This window comes from Tenrec ecaudatus, chromosome 2 (assembly GCF_050624435.1).
Source record: "Tenrec ecaudatus isolate mTenEca1 chromosome 2, mTenEca1.hap1, whole genome shotgun sequence".
In the NCBI taxonomy this organism is placed as follows: Eukaryota; Metazoa; Chordata; class Mammalia; order Afrosoricida; family Tenrecidae; genus Tenrec; species Tenrec ecaudatus.
This window is the reverse complement of record NC_134531.1, coordinates 112,983,387-113,005,879: the sequence shown is the minus strand read 5'-3', so window position 1 is coordinate 113,005,879 and position 22,493 is coordinate 112,983,387. Positions and strand designations below refer to the sequence as shown.

The window sequence follows — 22,493 nt, the reverse complement described above, 5'->3', positions numbered from 1 at the left end:
TCTCTTCTTTTAGGTACACCACAGCAATTGGAGACTGGCCAGCAGATAACCACTGCCCTGTTGTACTCAGAGTCAGACAGAAGGAAACGAGCGCAGGAAATCATCGATTCCTGAGTCTATCCATGGAGCGCGCAGAGGGCTTTCCAGAAAGGACGGTCTCCCACTCACTGAGACCAAGGGGTTCAGAGGGTCTCCTCTTGGCCCAAAGCTGGATCATGTAAGTGCTGCTCAAAATATTACCAGATTCTTTCTCCTGAGGTTGCTTTCCCTTATCCTTTGACTCAGCTCGCTACTTTCCCTAGAAGATAACACCCAAGGATGGCTAGGTGCTGTCAAGTTGGCTCCCACCCATATCAACCCTCGACACAAAGGAACAAAACAGAGCATGGTTCGGTGCCATCCCCACAATCGTCCCAGCGCCTCAGCCCATGGATGCAGTCACTGTCCATTCATGTCATCGCGGGCCTTCCTCTTTTTTCCACCCCTCCAATTCAACCAACATGATGTCCTTCCCCAGGGACTGGTCTCTCCTGAAAATAAGGCCACAGTATGTAAGACGGAAACCTGCCATCCCTGCCTCTAAGGAGCACTCTGGCCTTACTTCTTCCAACACAGAGCGGTCTGTCCTTTTAGCAGTCCAAGGTACTGTTAATACTCTTCTCCTGTACCACAGTTCCAATGCATTGATTCTTGTACGGTCTTCCTTATTCAATGTCCAATATTCACAGGCATACGATGCAATAGAGAATGCCACAGCTTGGGTCAGGAGCACCTCAGTCCTCAAAGAAGTATCCTTGCTCTTTAGTTCTCTGAAGTGGTCTTGTGCAGCAGATTTACCTACTGAGATAAGTCATTTGATCTTTGGACTGCTGCTTCCAAGACTGTTGCTTGTGGATCCAAGTAAGATAAAATCCTCGACAACTTCAACCTTTCCTCCACTGATCACCATGTTACCTATTGGTCCAGTTGTGAGGATTTGGTCTTCCTTACATTGAGTTGTCATCCACACTGAAGGCTACAATCCTTGATCTTCATCAGCAAGTGCTTCAAGTCCTCCTCGCTTTCGGTAAGCAAGGTTGCGTCATCTGCACACTACAGGTTGGTAACAAACCTTCCTCCAATCCTGGTTTCTCACCCTCCTTCTTGTCCTCCCGTATCTCTGATGTTTCGCTCGGCATGTCGATTGAATAGTGTGGTGAGAGGACATAACTCAGATGCACACCATTCCTGATTTAAACCAGGCAGTATGCCCTTGTTCTGTTCACACAAGTGCCTCAATCGACATAAAAGTTCCAGATGAGAAGAATGATGTTTTTCAGAACTCCCTTTGTTCTCAAGGTCATCCACAGCTTATCATGGTCCACACAGTTGAATGCCTTTGCAGAGTTCATAAGACACAAGTAAACATCTCTCTGGTCTTCTCTGCTTTGATCCAAGATCCATCCGACGTCAGCAATGATATTCCTTGTTCCATGTCCTCTTCTGATTCCAGCCTAAATTTCTGGAAGTTCCCCAATGCTGCAACCATTGCTGGACGGTCTTTAGCAAAATTTTGCTTATGCGCCACATCCACGATATCGTTCAGTAGTTTAAGCATTCTGTAGGGTCACTTTCTTTGGAATGGGCAAAACTATGAATCTCTCCCAGGAAGCTGGCCAGGTAACTTGTCTTCCAAATTTCCCGGCATAGATGCGTGAGTGCTCCCAGTGCTTCCTCGGCTTGCTGAAATATTTCCTGGGCATTCCATCAATTCCCGAAGCCTTGTTTTTAGCAAATGCATTCAGTCCAGTGGGAACTGTCACTAGTGGTCCATGTGTCAACTCTGTTCTTAAGAACTCAAAATTCAGGTGGGGGACTCGAGTTTGTATTTTGTCTGTCCGTTTGTCAGACTGTGGCAGTCTGTGTGTTCTGTGATGCTGCAGGCTATGTCACTGGTGTTTCAAATGCCACAGGGTCCCCCAAAGTGAACAGGTTTCAGCGGAGCTTCCAGACTAAGAACAGCTACCGAAGAAGGATTCGGGTCCCCAATTCGGGGGAAGAACACGTTGAAAACCATATGCATAGCTTCAAAATACAGTCAAAGGTTGAAAGCCTAAATAAAGGAAGCAGAACGTTGGCAGAGCTTCTGCTGGTCTGAGGACATTTCAGATGTGACTGAAGAGGAGTTGATTTCGTGGAGGGAGGAGACCACGCTGAAGTGAGCTTGTGGGATGGAGCCTTCAGCACCTTGATTTGATGATGGAACAAGACTCAAGGTAGAGGGAAACAGCCGAAAAAACTCTTGTAATGAATGAAACATGGAATGTGAAGTAGGAATTTAGAGAAATTGGAAGTGGTCAAAAATGAAATGGAATGCATGAAGATTGCTATCCCAGGCCTTAGTGAGCTGTAATGGGCTAGTATTGACCATTGTCAATCAGGAAATCATAGGATTTACTATGCTAGTAACAACCCTGTCAAGAGGAATGGCAATGGCATTCATTGTTGGAGGGGGGGAAATCATGCTAAATCTATAATTAAATACAATGCTATCTGTGATCCGATAATATCTACCCACTTTCAAGGAAATTCAATCACTGCACCTATTATTCTGCCAATAACCAGTTGGAAATTGATCAAACATTCAATCAAGATATATAGCTAGTTGTTGGTGAATTAAATGCAAAAGTTGGAAACAAAGAGGAAGAAATAGTGGTTGGAAAATATGGATTTGGTGATAGACATGAAGCTGGAGATCGCATGATAGAATTTTGTAAAACAAATCACTGGTTCATTGCAAATACCATTTTTCAACCACACAAAAAGTGACTATACACAGGGACTTTCCCAGGTGGAATGCACAGAGATCAAATTGACTACATCTGTGAGAAGAGATGGAGACGCTCACTCTCAGCAGCTAACAGCAGACCAAGGGCGGACCGTGGGCCAGACCAACGCTGCTTTTATATGAACCCAGGAAAAAGCTGAAGAAAATGAAAACAAGTCCACAGGAGCCAAACTACGACCTTGAGTCTATTTCAAGGCTACACACATTCCTTTATGTTGCTTTCACTTAATGGGACCCTACAGAGTTAGACAAATCCAGTTTCAGAAACTGGCTCTGGATGAAGGTCTGGTGAGTGGATAGTTGGTGGGCTTCTGTGAGCCTCAGAAAACAAGACTGGAGGAATTCACAGAGATGTTGTGAGAACAACACGGAGTTGTCAGGCATTCAAGGAGCACTTTTGTTTTTTTACCGCAATGATCTGGCACATAGCAATCCTTCCATCTATGTTGTTTGTTACAGTCTAGATTCTCTGTTTCGGGTGACTAGATTTTTACAAGCCATAAACACTGAGCGTTATCTCCAACAACCCCTATTGCTGTTTGTGAGCATGGAGATCACTTTAGAAAAATGTCCAGAAAGCCTGAGTCCAATTTGCTTGCCGCTTAGAAGGCTGTGAGTGGAACCATTTTTCCAAGTCCTAAATATGACCAAAAAATCCAATTTTTTTTATTTTGGAATAAATGTGTGTTCTTAATTTAATGTTATTTTTATTGTTGGTGACTATAGATAAAAAGATTTATGAATCATTTTTATTTCTTCCCCAAACTATTAGTCCTAATATTTTTCTACATACTAGGTGTGTAGTCTTGAACAAGTTGCTTAGTCTTAGTTTTCTCACTTTGAAATGAAAGGCCATCTACAATCTTTGGCACCTGGTGTGTATTATTCAATAAATGATAAGGGCTTGGTGGCTTCCCTGCTGGAGCTGAATACGGTCTGACATCCTTCAAGCCATCAGTGATGAGTAGCTGGCAGTCTATGAAAATGCTATGTGAGGTGACAATTACAAAGTGGTGTGCAATTTCTTGCCCCGAAGCTGACAGTTGTTAAAGACATATTTATTAATAAAAGTTAAAGGAACACAGAAATAGAAAACATAAAAATATCAAATGGGAATCAGAAAAATAAAAAGGTGTGCTATCCTCTGGTCTCATGTTTTGGGGAGAACACATTCAGGTGTGGAATGCAGCCTCCATTTCACTCCGGACCCTGCCATGCTCTGACGTTGTTCCACAATCCAGGCTGTTTCAGCCATCTACGTGACTTGCTCTTGTGTTAGAAAAGAGCAACTTCATATTAAAGGGAATTGAGGGGGAAAAAAACTGGATCCCCTATCTTGTTGTGATTGTGAAATAGCCTCTATAAGGACAAATAAAATTTAAATTAAGTATTTTAACTTATTTTGATAAGATGGTAATGTATCAGTGATTGTGGATGGTCTTGAGACATCTACCGATCAATGCATACTTATAAGGAAAAAATATTCACATAAGGGTAATATATAGAGTGAATCTTTACAATTGTTCTTGATTCAGGTGCTCTGCTTGAACTTTGAAGGTGCTAGAATTATTGAGGTATAGTTAATAATCTTTATTAATGTTTCTAAAAGGTTTTCAGTCAAACACTGTGGCAAGAGATTCTTTGTGAAAATGGTGCTTCGTTCCCCCAAATTTTGAGAACCCTGGTCTAAGGGTTCTGACCTCCACTAGCTTCACTGGGGTTGGTTTCTATGAGGCAGATTCCAGACATGCTTCCACCCTGCAACATTTTCTTTTTTTTTTTCCTACCAAATCTTACACTAACAGTTCCTCTAACAGGAATTGCTACTTTTCTGCCCAGTTTGATCATTTGTTGCAATAGCAACACCGGATTCACAGAAATACTCACAATTGTGGGAGGTATTGGGAAAGTAAAGGTTACAATTCAGGTTCAGACACCCTCAAGATACAGTTCTTCTGCCATGGCCTCTTCCCAACCATGCAAACCTCTCTCTGGTCCTTCGTCTCCCAGCAAGGTGCTCCCTTGCTCTACCTGCTTAGGCAGCATCACACCCTTTTAGCTCTGCTAAAAGGCACTGCACTCCACGAATAAGCTTCCGCCTGAAGACACTCCGCCATCCAGGTCCCGTGAACCTTGACACCTCACATTTCTATAGTTCTACCAGGTTGTTGGAAGGAAGCCAGAGAGCTGATGGCAAGAAGGGCCATCTAAAACAATTCACAGCAACACAGTTGCATGCCCTATTTCCCTAAAACCACCATGACAGATGGCAAGAAGCCCTGAAGAAACCACCTCTTTTAATCCTAGAGGTCCTCAAACTCATTTGATCAAGAAAAATCTTTCTATATTAGACTCTAAACTAAAATCCTGTGAAATACACTTTGGGAAAGCTGTTCAAAACTTTTTTGAATTTTTTAAAAATTTACAAATAAACATAGACTATTAGGACACATAAGACATTCTAAGTACAATGATCGATGAAGATGGCAAAAATGACAATAACAAAAATAATAAGAAAAACCCCTAAGCATGGTATTGCTGGAAGACTGGAAAATGAGTCCAAGATTGACAAAGACAGAGTTCAAGGTGAAACTGTAGTGAGGAAAGTGCTTTTGGAGAAAGAACAGCCTGTGGAAGGGCAGATATTTCATCCAATTCTGATATCTGTCTTCAATTATTAATATGCAATTTTAAGTGGGCTCTTAATACTGAGCCACACTGATCTGGCTGAAGTGTGATCACGTAGCTGTACTACAAGCTCTGCCTTTTTGTGGAAGAAAGGTAAAGCGCACGTCATGGGGATGCTTCTGAAACAATGACTCTGTAATCACGCTGTCACTTCCCCATAGTTGTGATTGTATTTCACTCAGTAAAACCCCACTCAGGGGGAAGCTTTCATCTGCTTACACTGGTCACATTTTGACAGTTTCTTGAATCTACTTTTTGTTCCCTTTTGTGCACTTTTAACTTAATCATATTTAAAAGTCTTGCAACATCTGTAAAAAGGGTCAATCTTATAAGTCATTGGTTGTCCGAAGAGCTGGGTCTGTCATAATCCTTTAATGTCCCCAAAGTCTTTAATATTAGGAACAGCTTAGTAAATATGTCACCCCTACATCCTTGTAAGTATCACACAAGCTGGATTTCATTAAGGTCCTGTGCATGAAGGGAAAAATAAATTGTAACGTTTTCCCTGATGCTTGCCTCATGATTTACAGAGTGCATATGAAAAATTCCACTGATATTGCAAGCTAATTTATTCTTGACAGCTAGGTAATCAAGAATTTTATGTGTGACAAAGATCAAATTTCCCAAGAGTTTAAAACTATTTCCAAATACCTAGTCTTGTAAAAGTGGCCACCTCTGTCCGGGAAGAGAGGTTGGCTGCCACTCCTAGCGGCTTGAGGACTTCTTCAGTACAAGGACCACTCACGCTAAGTGGGAAACAGTCACACAAATAAGCAACAGAAAAGTACTTCAATCCTAGTTGTCTCTCTTGGTCACTTTTCCTGTTATCAAAGCTTTCTTCTCGTTAATGATGCTTTGAGAGAAATGGATATTTTAAAAGAAAAAGTTCAACTTTTCTCAATACAGTAAAAGTTGGCAAAATTATCAATCTATTAATTGTCACATCATTGCATCTATAACAGACCATCACTGATGTTTATAGTAACAATAAACACTGCATGCTCTTAAATGCTTTCTGAATAGGCAAATAAATGTTAAGTTATGATGAACATGTCTCAGTGTTGAAGTATGCCTCCCCAAAGCTTAAAAAATATATATATTGTTGTGTTTTTGGTGTTATCCCAACTTTTTTATGATAAGAATTTTCATACATAAAATTTTGCTTAATTATCAAAATAGACATTAGTATACTTCCCTAAACTCAATAATTGCAAATTTGGGCCATATTCACTTTCTCTCTTGCTCTCTGCTTCTCTGTGTTCCTCCATGCATGCATGCACGCACATACTTACAGACACACTTGTTGTTCAGCCATGTTAAAGTGTGTGGCAGACAGTATGAATCTCATGATATGTGTTCTAATGTCTTTGAAATATACTTACCTATATGTAAATTACCTGGTATGATATCTCTAAATAAATATAATCCTAAGGATTCCAAGTTCATTTTTCACAAGGATATTTCATTAATTAAAGTACTCGATTGTCTTAAACTGAGTATTTTTGCATGTATTTCGAGTGTTAATTCTGTCCTGTACATGATGATCGGTGGGATATTAATTTCTCCATAAGCACTGGCCTTTCTTTGGATAACAGTGAAAGAATGGAACGTTCAGAACATTAACTATGTGCCCTTGTAGAACCTGCACACACACGATCAAGCAGCCCGTCAAGCAAGACAAAGGATGGTGTGTGCTATAAAATCTTTCATGTGCATTGTGGCTGTATTCTTCCACCATACTTATTCAATTCTGAGAAATCAGTCAAGAAGCTAGACAACATGAGGAAGAATGTAACATCAGGCCACAAATATCTCACGACACTTATTCAACCTGTATGCTGACCAAATAATCTGAGAATCTTGATTGTATACAGAAGAAAACAGCATCAGGATTGAAGAAAGAATAACAATCTATGATATGCACATGACACCACCTTGTTGGATAAAAGTGAGGAGGACTTGAAGCACTTACTGATGAAGATCAAGGATAGAAGCCTTCAGAATGGACTACAACTCAATGTAAAAAAGACCAAGCTCCTCACAATTGGACCAGTAGGTAACATCATGATAAGTGGAGAAAATGTTGCAGTTGTCAAGGATTTTGTCTTGCTTGGATCCATAATCAATACTCATCGAAGCAGCAAATGTCACACTGAATTCGGTAAATATGCTGCACAAGATCTGTTTAAAGTGTTGAAAAGCAAGATTGTTACCTAGCCCAAGGCATGGCATTTTCAACAATTTTAAATACATGTGAAACTTGGAGATTTAAAAACGAAGACTGAAGAAAAATAGATATATTTGGACTATGATGCTAGAGATGAATATTTAAAGTACCATGGACTTCCAAAAGAACAAACCGATCTGTCACGGAAGAAATACAACCAGAAGGCTCCTTCGAGGTAAGGATGGTGCCACTTCATCTCACAAACATTAGATGTGCTGTCAGGTGAGACCAGTCCCTGGAGAAAGACCTCATGCTGGGGAAACAGAGGCGCAATGAAAAGAGGAAGGCCCTTGACAAGACAGACTGACACAGTGGCTTCCACAATGGGCTCAATTGTCAGGATGGCAGATGGCTGGGCAGTGCTTTGTTCTGTTGGACACACGGTTGCTATTAGTCAGAACTGACTCAGTGGGTCAGAGCAACAACAACAAACACAGCATGGTTAAGATAGAGCATTGTTCTATGACCCATCCAGGGGTGGTGGGTTCGTTGTGAGGAGACTCCGTGCTTTTCTTCAACCCGGATGGAATTCTGAAGGAAAGTGCCTTATTTTCCCTGCTCTACTCTCTCTATAGCTAGATTTCTAGGCGTCCTGTATTTCACGAAGGACGTTTCTGTCTACATGACCCATATGGAAGGAAACACTGGAGGCAATTACTCTTTCGGGTGGTGCCTGCTATTCCTCTCATGGACGCGTCTACAAGTGTGGTTTCTCCTAGGAGACGATGCGGACGAGATGGGTTCATCTAATTCACGTTCCAAACCGAGTTCCTCCATGGGATTTTCTCTCCTTCCACGTGCCACCGGACACCTGGCCCTGTACACATGCTCGCCACGACTGCCTTTGGAGGAAGATGCTGCCACGGCACAAGTGGACAAGCCAGGCAGCCAGGGCTTACCTTCTGAGTGAATCTGGGTCAGAATCCACTAAGGGCTCCACCTATGTCTTATTCCAATTCCCTCAAACATTTCTGACTTACACCAATATTGGCTAAGCCATCTTTTTGTGCCTCGGGGCTCTTGAGCGTTTTTATATAAATCAAGTCTGAACATTTCATTTGCTTGGACTTTCTTATGCTAGTCTCTTCTAAAACTAAATTAATCAGTAACCTCTCCCAAGGCTTACTGACTTTTTCCTTTTCAAATCATCAAGAAGACACAACCAAAGTCGACAAAACATTCTAAATGTGACCACTGATAAGGCATGCCGATTGGGTTTCATCAAAAGTGGACGTTTAAGAGAAAATGCACAAGCCTTGCTGGCCCAGAGGGATGTGCATGAATCTGCTAAGTGCAAGGTCTGTGGTTCAACCCCCCCCAGTCAGTCCACAAGATAAAGACGAGGCTGTCTACTTCAGTAAGACACCCACAGGGCCAGTTCTATACAGTCATATAGGGTCACTGAGTCAGAATCAATTAGATGGCAGTGAGTTAAAATAAAAATTCTAGTTCATAAAAATTTTGATAATCCTTAAAATAATTCTTGACTACAAGAAAGCGATTTGGGGAAAAATAATCAAACCTTATCCATTCAAAAGATCCTTCTACATTCTGAAATAACTTAAAGGATTGCCTACTCCACAAAGGAAATTCAGAATACTGAATAGCAATTGCTGTTTAAATGATTATATCTTCAATTACTATCATTATTCTGTTATAGCTTTAAATTCCAGCAGATTGTTTCAAAATGCCATAATGTTTCCTCTCTCCTGAAAACTCTGAGCCATTATGTTCTTCCTGATATGAGCTTCCAAAATTCCCCTGTGACAGACAATACAAAACAGCTGGTGATATTAAGCTGCATTTAAGGGGGAAAAATTTATTGTAGGCCTAAAAGAGGTATCATCTGACTTCAAAATTTAGGATGCTTTACAATTTGGCACACTTTACAACTAAGCTTTCAGAAAATTTGAATATAATCCATATATATTCACACACAAAAAAATAAAAAGAGTGTTCTCTTAAGAAATGCTTTGGTTTCTTTGTGGTTTTATGAAGGGGAACTGCCTAAGGACATAAATACAAATAGGCATTAAAGTGACACAGCACTCTCATTTTGTCCGAGAGAATTACACACATGCCGGCATTTGTGCACTGAACCCGGGGCAGTTTTTGCCATTAGAGGTGGACTCAAGTAAGCAACTTTTGCCCCCGTGGCATACGTGAGCACAGAAGTGTTCCAAATAAAATCCTTACTAATTGTTCAAGACAACTTCTTGATGAAGGGTGAGTTTAGTCTCAGAAACATTGGCATTTGCCCAGGTGTATTTTACTTAACTGAGGCAAACACAACATTTGAAAATCTAAGGAGAGGCAAAGCTGACGCCTTCTTTCACAAATACATCAGAGTGGTTCATTTTAGGATTCTTTGAAAGAGCAAACTCATTTAACCTATGAAACACGAGCGGATGCACACACATATAAGGAACTGCTTACTTACAAATAGAGATTTATTCCACTTCCTACTGCCATTGAGTCAAGGTCAACTGAGGGAGACCCTGTAGGACAGAATGGAACTGCCCCTGGGAATTTCCAAGACTTACGTTCTACAAGATTAGAAAGTCCCATCTGTCTCCTGAGGAGTGGCTGGTACGTTTGAACTGCTGACCTTATGGATCACAGCCAATCCGTAGCGACTACGACAAGAGGGCTCCTTTTATTTCACTTAAAAACTCTCACGTTTGTCTTTGTCACTCTTGTCTCTCCTTCAAGGCCACCCACTTTGAGATCCAGTTGCGCTTTAAGGGGAACTCGACTGTCATCAGACAACAACCAATTTGATTATGCTCTTATAGTCAACATTCAAACCAGGCAATTACTCACAGTGCTTCTCTGGCCACTTTGTCTTGTGCGTCAGGGTTTCTGGCCTGTCCAGGTCATCGGGTCCCCTTAAAGATGTTATTATATAATGAAATACACTTACTGTTTTCTTTAACACTTTGAGAGCATAAGGCTTCTGTGTCCCCTTCTGTTTGCATCTGTACACAATGGATGTAGCACCCCTTGAGGGGGAAAAAAACAAAAAGAAAATGTTAGGTTTTGGACACTGAAGTAAAGGGGGTAGCTTGAAGGTCATTACCTCTTCTAGTGACCTCCATAATTAACAAGTACGTGCTATAAATTCCACCACAAAACCAGCCCTACCTGCTCACAGTATTCTTTTTTTACTTTGTTGTATTCATAGTTCGCTCTGAAATATTCAACATTTTTCATTCTTCTCTCTTGCTCCCCCTCTGCTCCAGAGGGCTGTTGCCTTTCTTAGATTCTAGAATAAACCATGTCCTCAGCTGAACATTGTTTTTAAGGATTGCCCATTCATTCAGTCCCAGAAGCATTTGTAAAATGAATTTTACAAAAGTATGTGTTTAGACTAAACGAAGTCATCGCTGCTGAGAGAGGTTTCAGTACTTTGATATAAGGATCAAAAATATAAATGTAAATGGTCAGAATGGAGTCAAGAGAAGGCAGGAGCTCATATTAGTAAATGTTAATAGTGAATAATTTTTACCACATTTTGAAAAACTATTAAGTGATACTATACACACAGATAGTGACAAGTTCTGAAAATGGTCTAAATGAAGACAAACAGAATTATTGTTTACTCATTTCTAATTGTTGTAACATGTAATTGTCTACAGCACAAATGTTTTAAATGTTTCAGGAAGCTTCAAAAACTCACCCCATCTGGTTGATCCTGAGTCAGAGTAACCCTGTAGGACAGGAGAACTGCCCCTTTGGGCTACTGAGATTTTAAATCTGTAAGGGTGCAGATTGCCTCTTGATTTCTCCTTTGGGCAGCTAATGGGTTTAAAGCCCTGACTTTGTCATTAGCAGCTCAATGTGTAAGCCCACTATACAACCAGGGGTTCTTTGTTATGTAGTGAGCATATGCAAAAGTAGAATGTATGAAAACAATAGCACAAGAGGATAACAGGGAGGAATTGGGAAAATACGATTTCTTGATTTGATTTTATTATTAATTAGGATTTAATACATATATCATTCCATAGTTCAATCACGTCAAGAAGAAATGTAAAATTGCTATCACAATCAGTTTCCAGATATTCTTTATCTTCCTGGACTCACTCCTTGATAGCATCTCCCTGTTACCCTCCCACCCTATAACCCTGATTGCATTTGCTGCCCCTGGATTCCTCAATGCTGGGTTTCATATACGGAAACACGGACAAACGTATAACAACTTCAAGAAGGTGACCTCCTGCGACAGAATACCTCTGAGATACACACTGAACAAAACAAAATAAAATACAGAAAATGTTGAAAACCAGATGCATCAGAGGGGAGATCAACTGCCAAAGTTTAACTGTTCAGGTCAGTTTCATGCCTTTGATGTGCTACACTCATCTCTTCACTGCACTCTGGGCAGTAACCACTTTCCTCCCAGGCCTCAATTGTGGGTAGAGGGGGCTCGCCAGAGGCTTATCTCCTATTCATAAGAGAATATTATTTCTTAAGTCCTTGCACTACACATAAAACTCAAACTCACTGCCATTGAGTCAATTCTGACTCCTAGTGACCTTATATGTCAGGAGTGTATTATTTGAAGATACTTTGATTAACTAAAGATGTCTAAGAGAATGACTCAAATAATTTTAAAGAAATCATTCTCTAAATGAAATTATCAAAAATAAAATGCAGAGATGTTTAAGAAGAATGAATAAAAGAGATTAAAATAAAAAAGCTACCAATGTGGTAGATTTCAATCCACTGGTATAGATAATTACTTTAAATAGGAATCTTCCCAGGCTATCAATGATGCAGAGGTCAATTCCCCGTGAAGGCATTGTGCTTCATTGCATGAATCAAAGCATACAGAATGGACCAGGAATAGAATAGCCTACAAGTATAGTTGACGCTTCAACACATCCCTGTCAACAATGAACAGAACAGACAAGATGCCATCAAGGTTACAGAAGATGCGAACAGCGCTATCAACCAAACTAACCTAGCTGGCGTGTCAAGGAAACTCCCTACCGAGACGTCAGGTTACGCATTCACTTTAAAGTAGGAGGACTTACACTCTTGACTTTTAGATTTACTACAAGATGACTATAATCAAGACTCTGGAGTTAAAAATAGAAAAGATATAAAGATGCAATAGAAAAAAAGAATCCAGAAGTAGTCCTCAATGTACATGGTCAATTGATTTCTGACCAGGGTAAAAGATAATTTAGTGGAAAAAGAAAGACTATTCTTTCCAACAAATGGGTCTGGAGCAGTCGGATACCTGCATGCCAGAAAAACGCCCAAAGTAGTAAAAAAAAAAAAAAAAGGCAACTTTATCAATCCTCACACACTGGAAACAAAACAACCCAGTGGATTTAAAAACATAAATCTAAAACCTAGAATCCTACACTTCTGGGGAAAAAACAAAAACAGTTGATGGCTTTGGATTAGGTAATTAATATTTAAATATAAAACTATTAAGTTCGCCGCAAAGATAAATGGAGGTTAGGCCAGAGAGAAGGAAACAGAGAAGTATATTCTGTGGTTCCCAGGCGAGAGTCACACACTCCAGATGGGAGTCAGGGAAGTCCCGCTGCCCAGGAGGGAGGGGCTCAGAGAGGGAGGAAGATGGAGCCCTGAACTCGCAGGCCAGCCCCATGGGCCCCCCCCCCCCCCGCGGAGGACCTGTGGTGGAGAGCAAGCTTTAAGCAGGTTAAGTGAGGAGGTTGAAACAATAAAGGGAGTGGGTAGAAACCTCAGGCAGGCAAACAAGAAGGGAGGGAGAAGGAGTTGCAGCTGTGGGGGCTTTACGCCACCTCCATCCATAAAAATTCTGAGGTAGGGTGGTGCTTTGATTGTTCCGCCTGATGCCAAGCAGATGCCTCATAGATCTGGGGCCCATGGAAGTTAGTTGTCTTGTCCTATAGGGGCAGGCAGGCTTTCTCTAAATTCCCCTGACCAGTACCTGACCCAACAAAAACCATAGAGCAAAAAATGAAAGAACCTAAATAAATTGTACTTCATCAAAATTAAGAATGTGCAAGCTATGACAAAATAATAATAATTTATAAATTATCAAGGGCTCATGAGGGAGGGGGTGAAGGGAGGGAGGAGGAAATATGAGGAGCTGATACCAAGAGCTCAAGTGGAAAGCAAATGCTTTGAGAATGATGATGGCAACAAATGTACAAATGTGCTTGACACACAGTGGATGGATGGATGGATGGATTGTGATAAGAGTTGTACGAGCACCCAATAAAATGATTTTTAAAATTTTAAGAATGTTTACTCTTTGAAAGTCACAGAATAAAAGAACATATTAGCAAATTACTTTACCAATAAGGGACTTGAATAGAGAATATATAAAGAACATGCAATCAAAAGAGAGCACACACATTGGGAAAAGATATTGATATAATGGGCAAAGGACTAATTACTGAAAATCTACAGTACACTGCAAGCCTACAAAAACAAAAAATACTAACAACCCTCTGAGAAGGTGGGTCAAGAACCTGAACAGATGACTCACAAAGGAGGATGCCTGAATGGCTAATGAACACCTGAGGAAATGCTCTTGTTCACTAGCCATCCTGGATAAGCAAGTCAAAACATCCATGAGACACCATCTAACAGCATAACCTTGTCCAATTAAAAAAACAAACTGAGAACAACAAATACTGGAGAGGGTGTGGTGAGACTGGAACTTTTATTCACTGCTGGTGGCCTCGTAAATACATACAGCCACTTTGGAAGCAAGATGGTGATTCCGGAAACAGATGGGAATTGAAATACCATATGACCCAGCAATACCATTACTGGGCACAGACCCAAAGGAATAAGAAAGAGATCACGAACAGACATATGCTGCCGCCCCATGTTCTTTGCCGCTGAAGTTCCCAACAGTAGAAGATTAGATTTAAAAAACTGGTACATACACATAATGGAATACTACGCATCCCTAAAAACAGTGATGAAACCATCAAAGGCCTCAAAACATGGAGGGTGTGGAAGACATCCTGCTGAGTGAAGTTAGTCAATCACAAAAGGGCAAATGCTGTCTGAGTCCACTGCCGTAGGAAGAAGCAGCAGAGTGGGCACAAGCTCAGGCTTGTAGAGCATCCAGTCGGCTGGCTTGGGGTGAGGGGGTGGCAGACAGCCAGGTAGAGAGCCTGACTGGTGCCAAGGAACCAGACACAATCAACTCGAGGTAAGTATTTTAAAGGTCACGTTGTCAGAGGGTGCCTCATGTCAGGTGGGACCAAATGGTCAGGGGAGGGGCAGAGGTTGTTGTCTACCGAGTGGCTGCCATGTAGATCCATGATGAGGTCCCCCAGCCAGGGCGACAACCCTGTCAGAGGGATGAGGGTTACTGGTGGGAAAATCAAGTCAGGAGAGGGCAAAGGGGGAAAACACATCTGGGGGAGCACAAATGTATCACTCTTAGTAGGAAAAGATGGAGCAATGCCCCCCAGCTGGGTGGGGGGAGGGGGGAGACTGAAAATGCTTCGGAGGACCCTAAAGGGTGGAATGTGCCTGGGGAAACGAACCAAATGAGCCACATTCTGGGTGCCTTCTGGGGACTCAGGCCGGATCCGGTGGATCACTGGGACACTGAATCCTGGATCTTCGAGGTGCACAGCATGCTCCAGAGGCTGCATCAGTGAGATGCTACGTAGAGAATCTACTGGGTGAACTGGCCTCTACCTCAGACCCACTTGGACCCTAAGAATTTAAGACGCAAAAGGTGCCTGAGGAAGCAGAAGACAGCTGTACCATGATTGTTGAACTGTTGGTAGGCGGACAAACATGGTCTTGCTACATCCAGGTCCAATATGCTGTATTAAGATATGTATTATTCAGGCAAATCTGGGACTGACATTCTCAGTGATTATTATTGTGAAATTTCCCTGACAGTTATCCCCATTGTTTGTGTAAAATAGTGTCCCGCGACAAAAAGAATTGATTCTGTACAAATGAATACATCAGGTACTGTGATAGAGTTAGCCCCACATTGGCCGATATCCCTCTCTCAACAGGGCTTTAAAAATGAGTTACCAGTGGGCTATTCAAAGACAACATCAACAGGAAGGCTGTTATGCCCCAAGGGGGTGATCTAAATGCTGAAGTAAAGCTTAACAGTATAAGGAACTGTCCAACTGTTTTGTGAAGTCTACCATTTCATTGCCACCAGCAGTGTTAACGCATTCCTAGTGCTCTGCTTGCGTACCAGTCAATACCCAAGTCTGGGGTTTCTAAGCCATACTAAATATATCACACTAATGTTGACATCACATTAAGGTTTTAATTTGCATTTTCTGTTGACTAATCATATTGTAATCATTTCATTCGTGCATTTGCAATATATGATTTTCTTTGGTGAAGAATCTCTAAATCTTTTGCTCATTTTTAATTAAGTGGGTTTTTTATTTGCTGTTGAGCTTTGAGTGTTTGTTACTAGAAAATCATTATAATTCCATGATTACTCAAAATAAATGTCTTAAATGTAATATATTCCTTAATTTTCCTCATCACAGTAAATGAACCTGCTAATAAATTTAGATATGTAAATCATATCAAAATATATTTTTAAAAATTCTTATCAATTTAACAAAATACATTCTTGCTTAATCAGTCTCAGATATGAGTTTGCTATGATAGAAACAGATTTTTAAAGACTTGAAAGATTAAGTTAAAAGAATAGAAAAATCTAAACTAATTTATGTGAAAATGATACTTGAATATTTTTCAAATATATAAGCTATATCCTTTGCTGAAATTAAATGGTTGTATTAATTGCATAAACATCATTTTAGAAAAAATTATATTTTCAGTCTGTTTATATGAAATTGAAATTTTGATATAAAGAATGTGGAATGTTCGTTGTAATACAGAAGCCATTTCATAGTAATTAGTAATCATAAGTAATTAGTACTTATTTCAAAATAAGTTACACACAGAAGGGTCACCATAAAGTTGCTTGAAATTCAAAGAAAGCCAAGAAATTATAGATTAGAAGATATTATTTCAAAGGTATTATTCAATTAAAAAAGAAATCTCCATTGTTCATGTCTATTCATTTATAAAATATCCTTATAAGCCTTGGCTGTTTTGCTGTGATAAATCCTAATAAGGCTAAGAGATATAGAAATTATTTCAGTGAGAATTTTTCCAGCTATGATTGTGACAAGAAAGATAGTCATCTTTTTTTTTTTTTGGACTCTGAGCTTATGGCCTCTACTTTCACATTGATTTTCTTTAACAGAAAATTTGGAAAAATTACTTTTTATCTTTCACCTTGTCTAATGTGGTTATAAGAATGAACCAGTAAAGCAATATATTTTTATTGCACTGAAAGGAGAGAAAGTAGTCAAGCCAGCATCTATAAAACCATGGAGCTTATGCATAAAAGATCATTATAATACGTATGTATCCACCCAACTCACTGCCATTGGGTCAATTCTGACGACAGTGTTTCTGAAGCTGCAAATCCTTATAGGAACAGATAGCAGATATCGTCGTCAATCTCCGTTGGAGTGGCGGGTAGATTTTAATGGCTGTTCTTGTGTTTAGCCGTCCAATGCTTACTTGACGGTGCCACCAGAACGCGCGCACACGTGCACACACACACACATGCATACACACACAAAGTAAAATTTACTGCACTGAAATCACAGAAATTTTCATTAAGCAAAAATACCAAAACATGAGGTTACAATTTCTTTTTAACATATCTTCCATCTAGATCGTGAGATTAGAAAACCAACACTCAGCTGCTAACGCCACCAGAGTTTCTCAGAAATCCCCTAAAAGAGTAACCATTCCATTCTGAGCTGACCTCGCTTGCTTGACTACCCCTCTGAGATTTTCCAGACCTTCCATAAAATACATGGTCCAGCCAACCACTGTTGTTCTATATGGGGCAGCATTCCCATCATTTAGTTGATTTGAGAAGATGCCAATGTTGGTTAAAAATTTCATATTAGTTTTGACCTCAGAGTAGCTTCATTCCATGGCAATAAAAGTATTTTTACTTTTGGAGTACCCTAACAGTTCTGACAGTGTATTATTGAGGGAACTTGTCTATAGCTGATCACAGAAACATATGAAAATATGTCTTAGTTGGAATAAACCTGTGAATGTGAAACTTGGACCCCAAATGGCAATTATTTATACTGATCCTTAGATGTCATACCATACTCACATATATACATACTTTTCCCACTTAAAAAGCACCTGAGGTTGGTGCCTGGCATGCACGTGGTGAAGCATCTTCACATAACATAATGTTTATTTGCTTCAAACATATTTCAAGCATAAAGTCCCTTTCCACCTTATTTAGGGTTACTTGACCCTATAGTCCACCTTTATTTGCACTTCATGCCAACATCTAAATGATAACTATCAAATAAATAAGCAAATAACAGCTATCAACATTCTCTGAAATACAGAAAACAGAAGACTTGCTATTTCAACCATTTTTTACATTGACAATTTAGTAGCATTAATTGCATTGCCCATGTTGTGCAATCGCCACCATTAATGGTTTACAGATTACTTTATAATAATTCTTAACAGAAACTCAATACTCCTTAAACAATGCCTCCCCACCCCTGATAAGTACTAATAAGTTTGGGTCTCTGTGACATTCTCCTGAACTAGAAACTTCCTATTGTTCTTGTTAGCTGTTGTGGAGCTCATTCCGACTCATGGTGGCCCCTATGTGCAGAGCGCAAACGCTCCATTGCTGTGACCTCTCCGAAGCAGGTCATCTGTCTTATCAAGAACCTGGGATGTGTCAACCCTCCACACTTTCAGCTAGCAGTGGGGCTATATCATTTGTGCCACCAGAGGATCATGTTTGTCAGTCTTCATATCCATTCTTTCCCCAGAATCTTGCTCTTTCTTATTTTAAGGAAAATCATGTTTCATTTATATTTTTCTACAAAAGAAACCTGCACACATTGACATAAACTGCCCAACCAGTAGCTCAAAGGTCCAAATGCACTCTCAGGGCCCAGTAGAGATCAAATCTCATGTGTAACTAAAACAGAAGTCAGAAGTCTAGACTTCTGTTTATGTTTTAGGAAACAAAGACATGATTCTCCAGTGTTAAGGCAATTTAGCATGATGGACTTTCTCCCATCAAGGGAGGTTATAAACCAGAGTTTAGCTTTCTAGGGGAAGATCTAAAGGGACATTTGTTATTTTTTTTGGTTGAAGCAGTAGAACTTGGCTTTCCTGGTCATCACACCCGATTTGAAAAACCTTTCAATGCATAAATCTGAGAATACAGTTGACCATTCTGTTTCTTGGCTTAGCTGTATCATGTTTCTGGAGCATTTCCTAGCCATGTGAAATTATTTTGGATCAAGTTATTAGGGACATAAGTTATTTCATTTTCCTCAAACCATTAACCATCAGAGAGATGCAAATCAAGACCACACTGAAACACTCTAATAACAAATATTGGCAAAGATATGGGGAAATTAGAACCTTTGGCCATTGCTGGTAGACATGCAAAAATAGTACCACCCTTGTTGAAAACTGTGGCACCGAGTCACGACTTAAAATAGAACAGCCATATAATTCAACAGTTCCGCTCCCAGGCTGATCCCCAAGGACATGAAAGCAGAGGGGCAACAGCTACTTGGCTACCATGTTCACTAGAGCACTATTCACAGCAGCCAAACACGGGGCAGCGATCTACATGCTAGTACCAGGAAGTGAATGCACACAATATAGTGCATGCATACAATGAAGCTAGGGGTAATATACATAAAACATTATCTTCCTTAAAACAAGAACGGAAACGGGGGAAGATTCAGTAAGAGGATGGCACATAGGACAGATACTGAAAACTCACACACAAAGATAAGAAACAGCAAACAGAGACCAGAGTTTACTCGTGATCCACAGGAGTGGGAGGGGAAAGAAAAGTGGTCTTTGAATGCTGATGGAAAACCTGCATTCAGTTGCACTGTCGATTATTATAACTGCCATCAATAAATTGTAAACCTGTAAAAAATTAAATTGGCAAAAGTTGACTTAAACCAACATTTAAAAAGTGACTGCTGAGGCTGCTTGTGTACAACAAAGCACCCCCATGGGACATGGTTCCTGCATTTGGAAGTTTAGTGTCCTGGTATCATGGGACATCTCAGTTAATTGGTATAATAGCATGCTTAGTGCTTAGTTTCTACCTCCGGGCTTGTTGTGCAGTACCTGAGGCATTAGAAGTTCCTAAGTGGACGGCTAAGGCAAGACAATTGGTCTCTATTTCCTGGAGCAACAGAGGAAAGAAACTAAGGAATAGTTAGTTACGGTGATATGGACTATGTGGCTCGTTGCCTTCATCAACAACTGCTTCCTTTGCCATAAGAACAGATGAACAGAAGGGTACCTGATGACGGCCATCTAGCAGGGAAGCAATAAAACCCACATGGAACAAGCACACCAGCCTGTGTGATCATGAGGTATCAACACGATCCGGTATCATTAATCATAAGACCCAAAACAAACAATCACATCAATTTGAATGAAGAGAGTCGGAGTGGAGACCCAAAGCCCATCTGTAGACAATTGGACATCCCCTCATAGAAGGGTCACAAGGAAGGGACAAGCCAGCCAGGGTGCAATACAGCACACACAACATTCCTCTAGTTCTCTAATGCTTCCTCCCTCTCACTATCATGACCCCAGTTCAACCTTACAAATCCAGCTAAACTAGAACAAGTACAGATACAGAGAAGAGCCGTCAACACACAGGCCTCCGGAACAGATAAACCCCTCAGGAAAAGCAATGGGAGTAGCAATACCATGAGGGTAGAGGAACGGTGAGGGTAGAAGGGGGAGAAAGGGGGAACCAGTAGCAATGATTGACATCTAACAACCCCCTCCCCAAGGGGACAAACAACAGAAACGTGGATGAAGGGAGACGGCGAATACTGGAAGATATGAAAATAATAATGCTGGTCATTTATAATTTATCAATGGTTCAGGAGGGTGGGGGGAAGAGGGAGGAAAAAGAGGAGAGGATATCAAGGGTCTCAAGTAGAAAGAAAATGATGATGGCAACATATGTGCAAAGGTGCTTGATATAATTGATGTAGAGATTGTTAGAGGAGCTGTTAGAATTCCCAATAAAATAATTTTTTTAAGGAAAAACACAAAGGAAAAAAAATAGCATGGGGGTGATGTCTGATCTCTGACTTCACAGGGAGAAAAAAAATCCCTCTCCTCCATAGCCCAAGGTTGATTCCAGTTAGACATACCTCACCTGCCAACTCTCTCCTCCATACTGACACCAATTGTCCTTCCCATGGCACCTGACCTCTGCTGGGTTCAATAATCTCTCGAAACAGCGACATACCAACTCACAGGTAACACTTACGATTGTGGAGTTTATTAAGGGAATTGATAGGTTTCAATGGAAGATCAGAAACGCTCAGGATACAACAATTCTCTAAAGACAGTCTCTTCTCAGCTGTGCCCACAGGCATGTCTTTTTCTGGGCTCTCTGCTCCTTGGTCTTTCAGCCACAACCGCTTGGCCTCTGCTCTACCCAGGCAAGGGTTACAAAGATCCTTTAGCATTGCCAATAAATGCCCAAAGGACATACCATTTCACCATAAGCCTAAACCTGAAAGTGCTTGGCTCTAACTCTAGAGGTTAATAAACCTAGCTCCCAGATTAAGAGCCTGAAGGCAACTCATTCTGGCATTGATTCACCTGCCTGAAAGCACTCAGCTTTACTTGATCTGTGAGCCAGAAAACCCACCTGCGCTATCTCTTGCATTTGACTTTGCTGCCTCTGCTGTCACGACTTGTCTACTACTTTATCGCTGCTCCTCTGATGCGACACCCCTCTGTCTACTCAATCAGAAGGTCCAATGCAAGAGTCTTGGGGTCCAAAGGGCTTGATCACCTCTGGCACATCTGTCTTGAGGGTCATGAGATTCCCATTTCTGCTGCAGAGGTGACTTCTTTTACACCAGCAGGATGGAAAAACTGACCCATCCTCATGTTAGCGTTCCATAAGCTCTATTTGCATGTTCCTACCTACACATTTGGTGGGAGTTACAATGACATAAGGTAAAAAACACATAATCCACAGAACAACATTATTTTAACCAAAGATTCCATAGAGTTGTCCTGACTATAAGGGAGGAAATGCAGAACAGAATTTTACATCCTCCTGAACTTCAGGCTTCCTGGAGCCATGCTGGCTGGATGAATCCTGGAAGGATTGTCCTGGGGTGATGTAGAAAAAGCACATCAAAAGTATCCCCTGAAGTGTTCCCAAAGACCAATCTCCCTGTGATCCATTTCAAATTGTTCTTGTTTTTAATATTTTCTTTTTGATGGGAAAGAAGTTTTGTCTGTTTCACATTCTCACTGTGGTTGGTTTTTAAAGTTTTGTTTTTTCTGTGTATGAAATTAAGGAAGGCAGATCGATAGAGACAGTAACTGAATTAATTGCTCTTCGGGGGTACGGTAGGGCAGGCTGGGGAACAATGAGCAATGGGGAGCTAGTAATGATGCATATAAGAATGAGGGAAATGTTCTGCAACTGCTTGTGGTGATGACTGTACAACTCGTTTTTTATGTGGTTGAACTATGGGCTTGTAAGGAATGTGAATTATATGCCAATAAAACCGGTGAAAACCAAATCAAACAGGTTAGCAATTTAACAAGTAAAAAATTAGCTGTATTGAGACCTATCTATATGGGCTCAAAATGCCAACAGTGACTCAATAAAAGAAACCAGAGCCTTAGGGGCTTTAC

General features: G+C 40.6%; 1 protein-coding gene across 1 annotated transcript in view; it reads right to left on the bottom strand.

The window, feature by feature from the left end:
- Positions 1 to 22,493, bottom strand: part of CAMK4 (calcium/calmodulin dependent protein kinase IV) — a 297,915-nt gene that overhangs the window by 143,346 nt on the left and 132,076 nt on the right. The window contains exon 2 of the mRNA XM_075543081.1: positions 10,666 to 10,744. Coding sequence (XP_075399196.1) covers positions 10,666 to 10,744 — 79 coding nt within the window. The remainder of the gene's footprint in view (positions 1 to 10,665; positions 10,745 to 22,493) is intronic.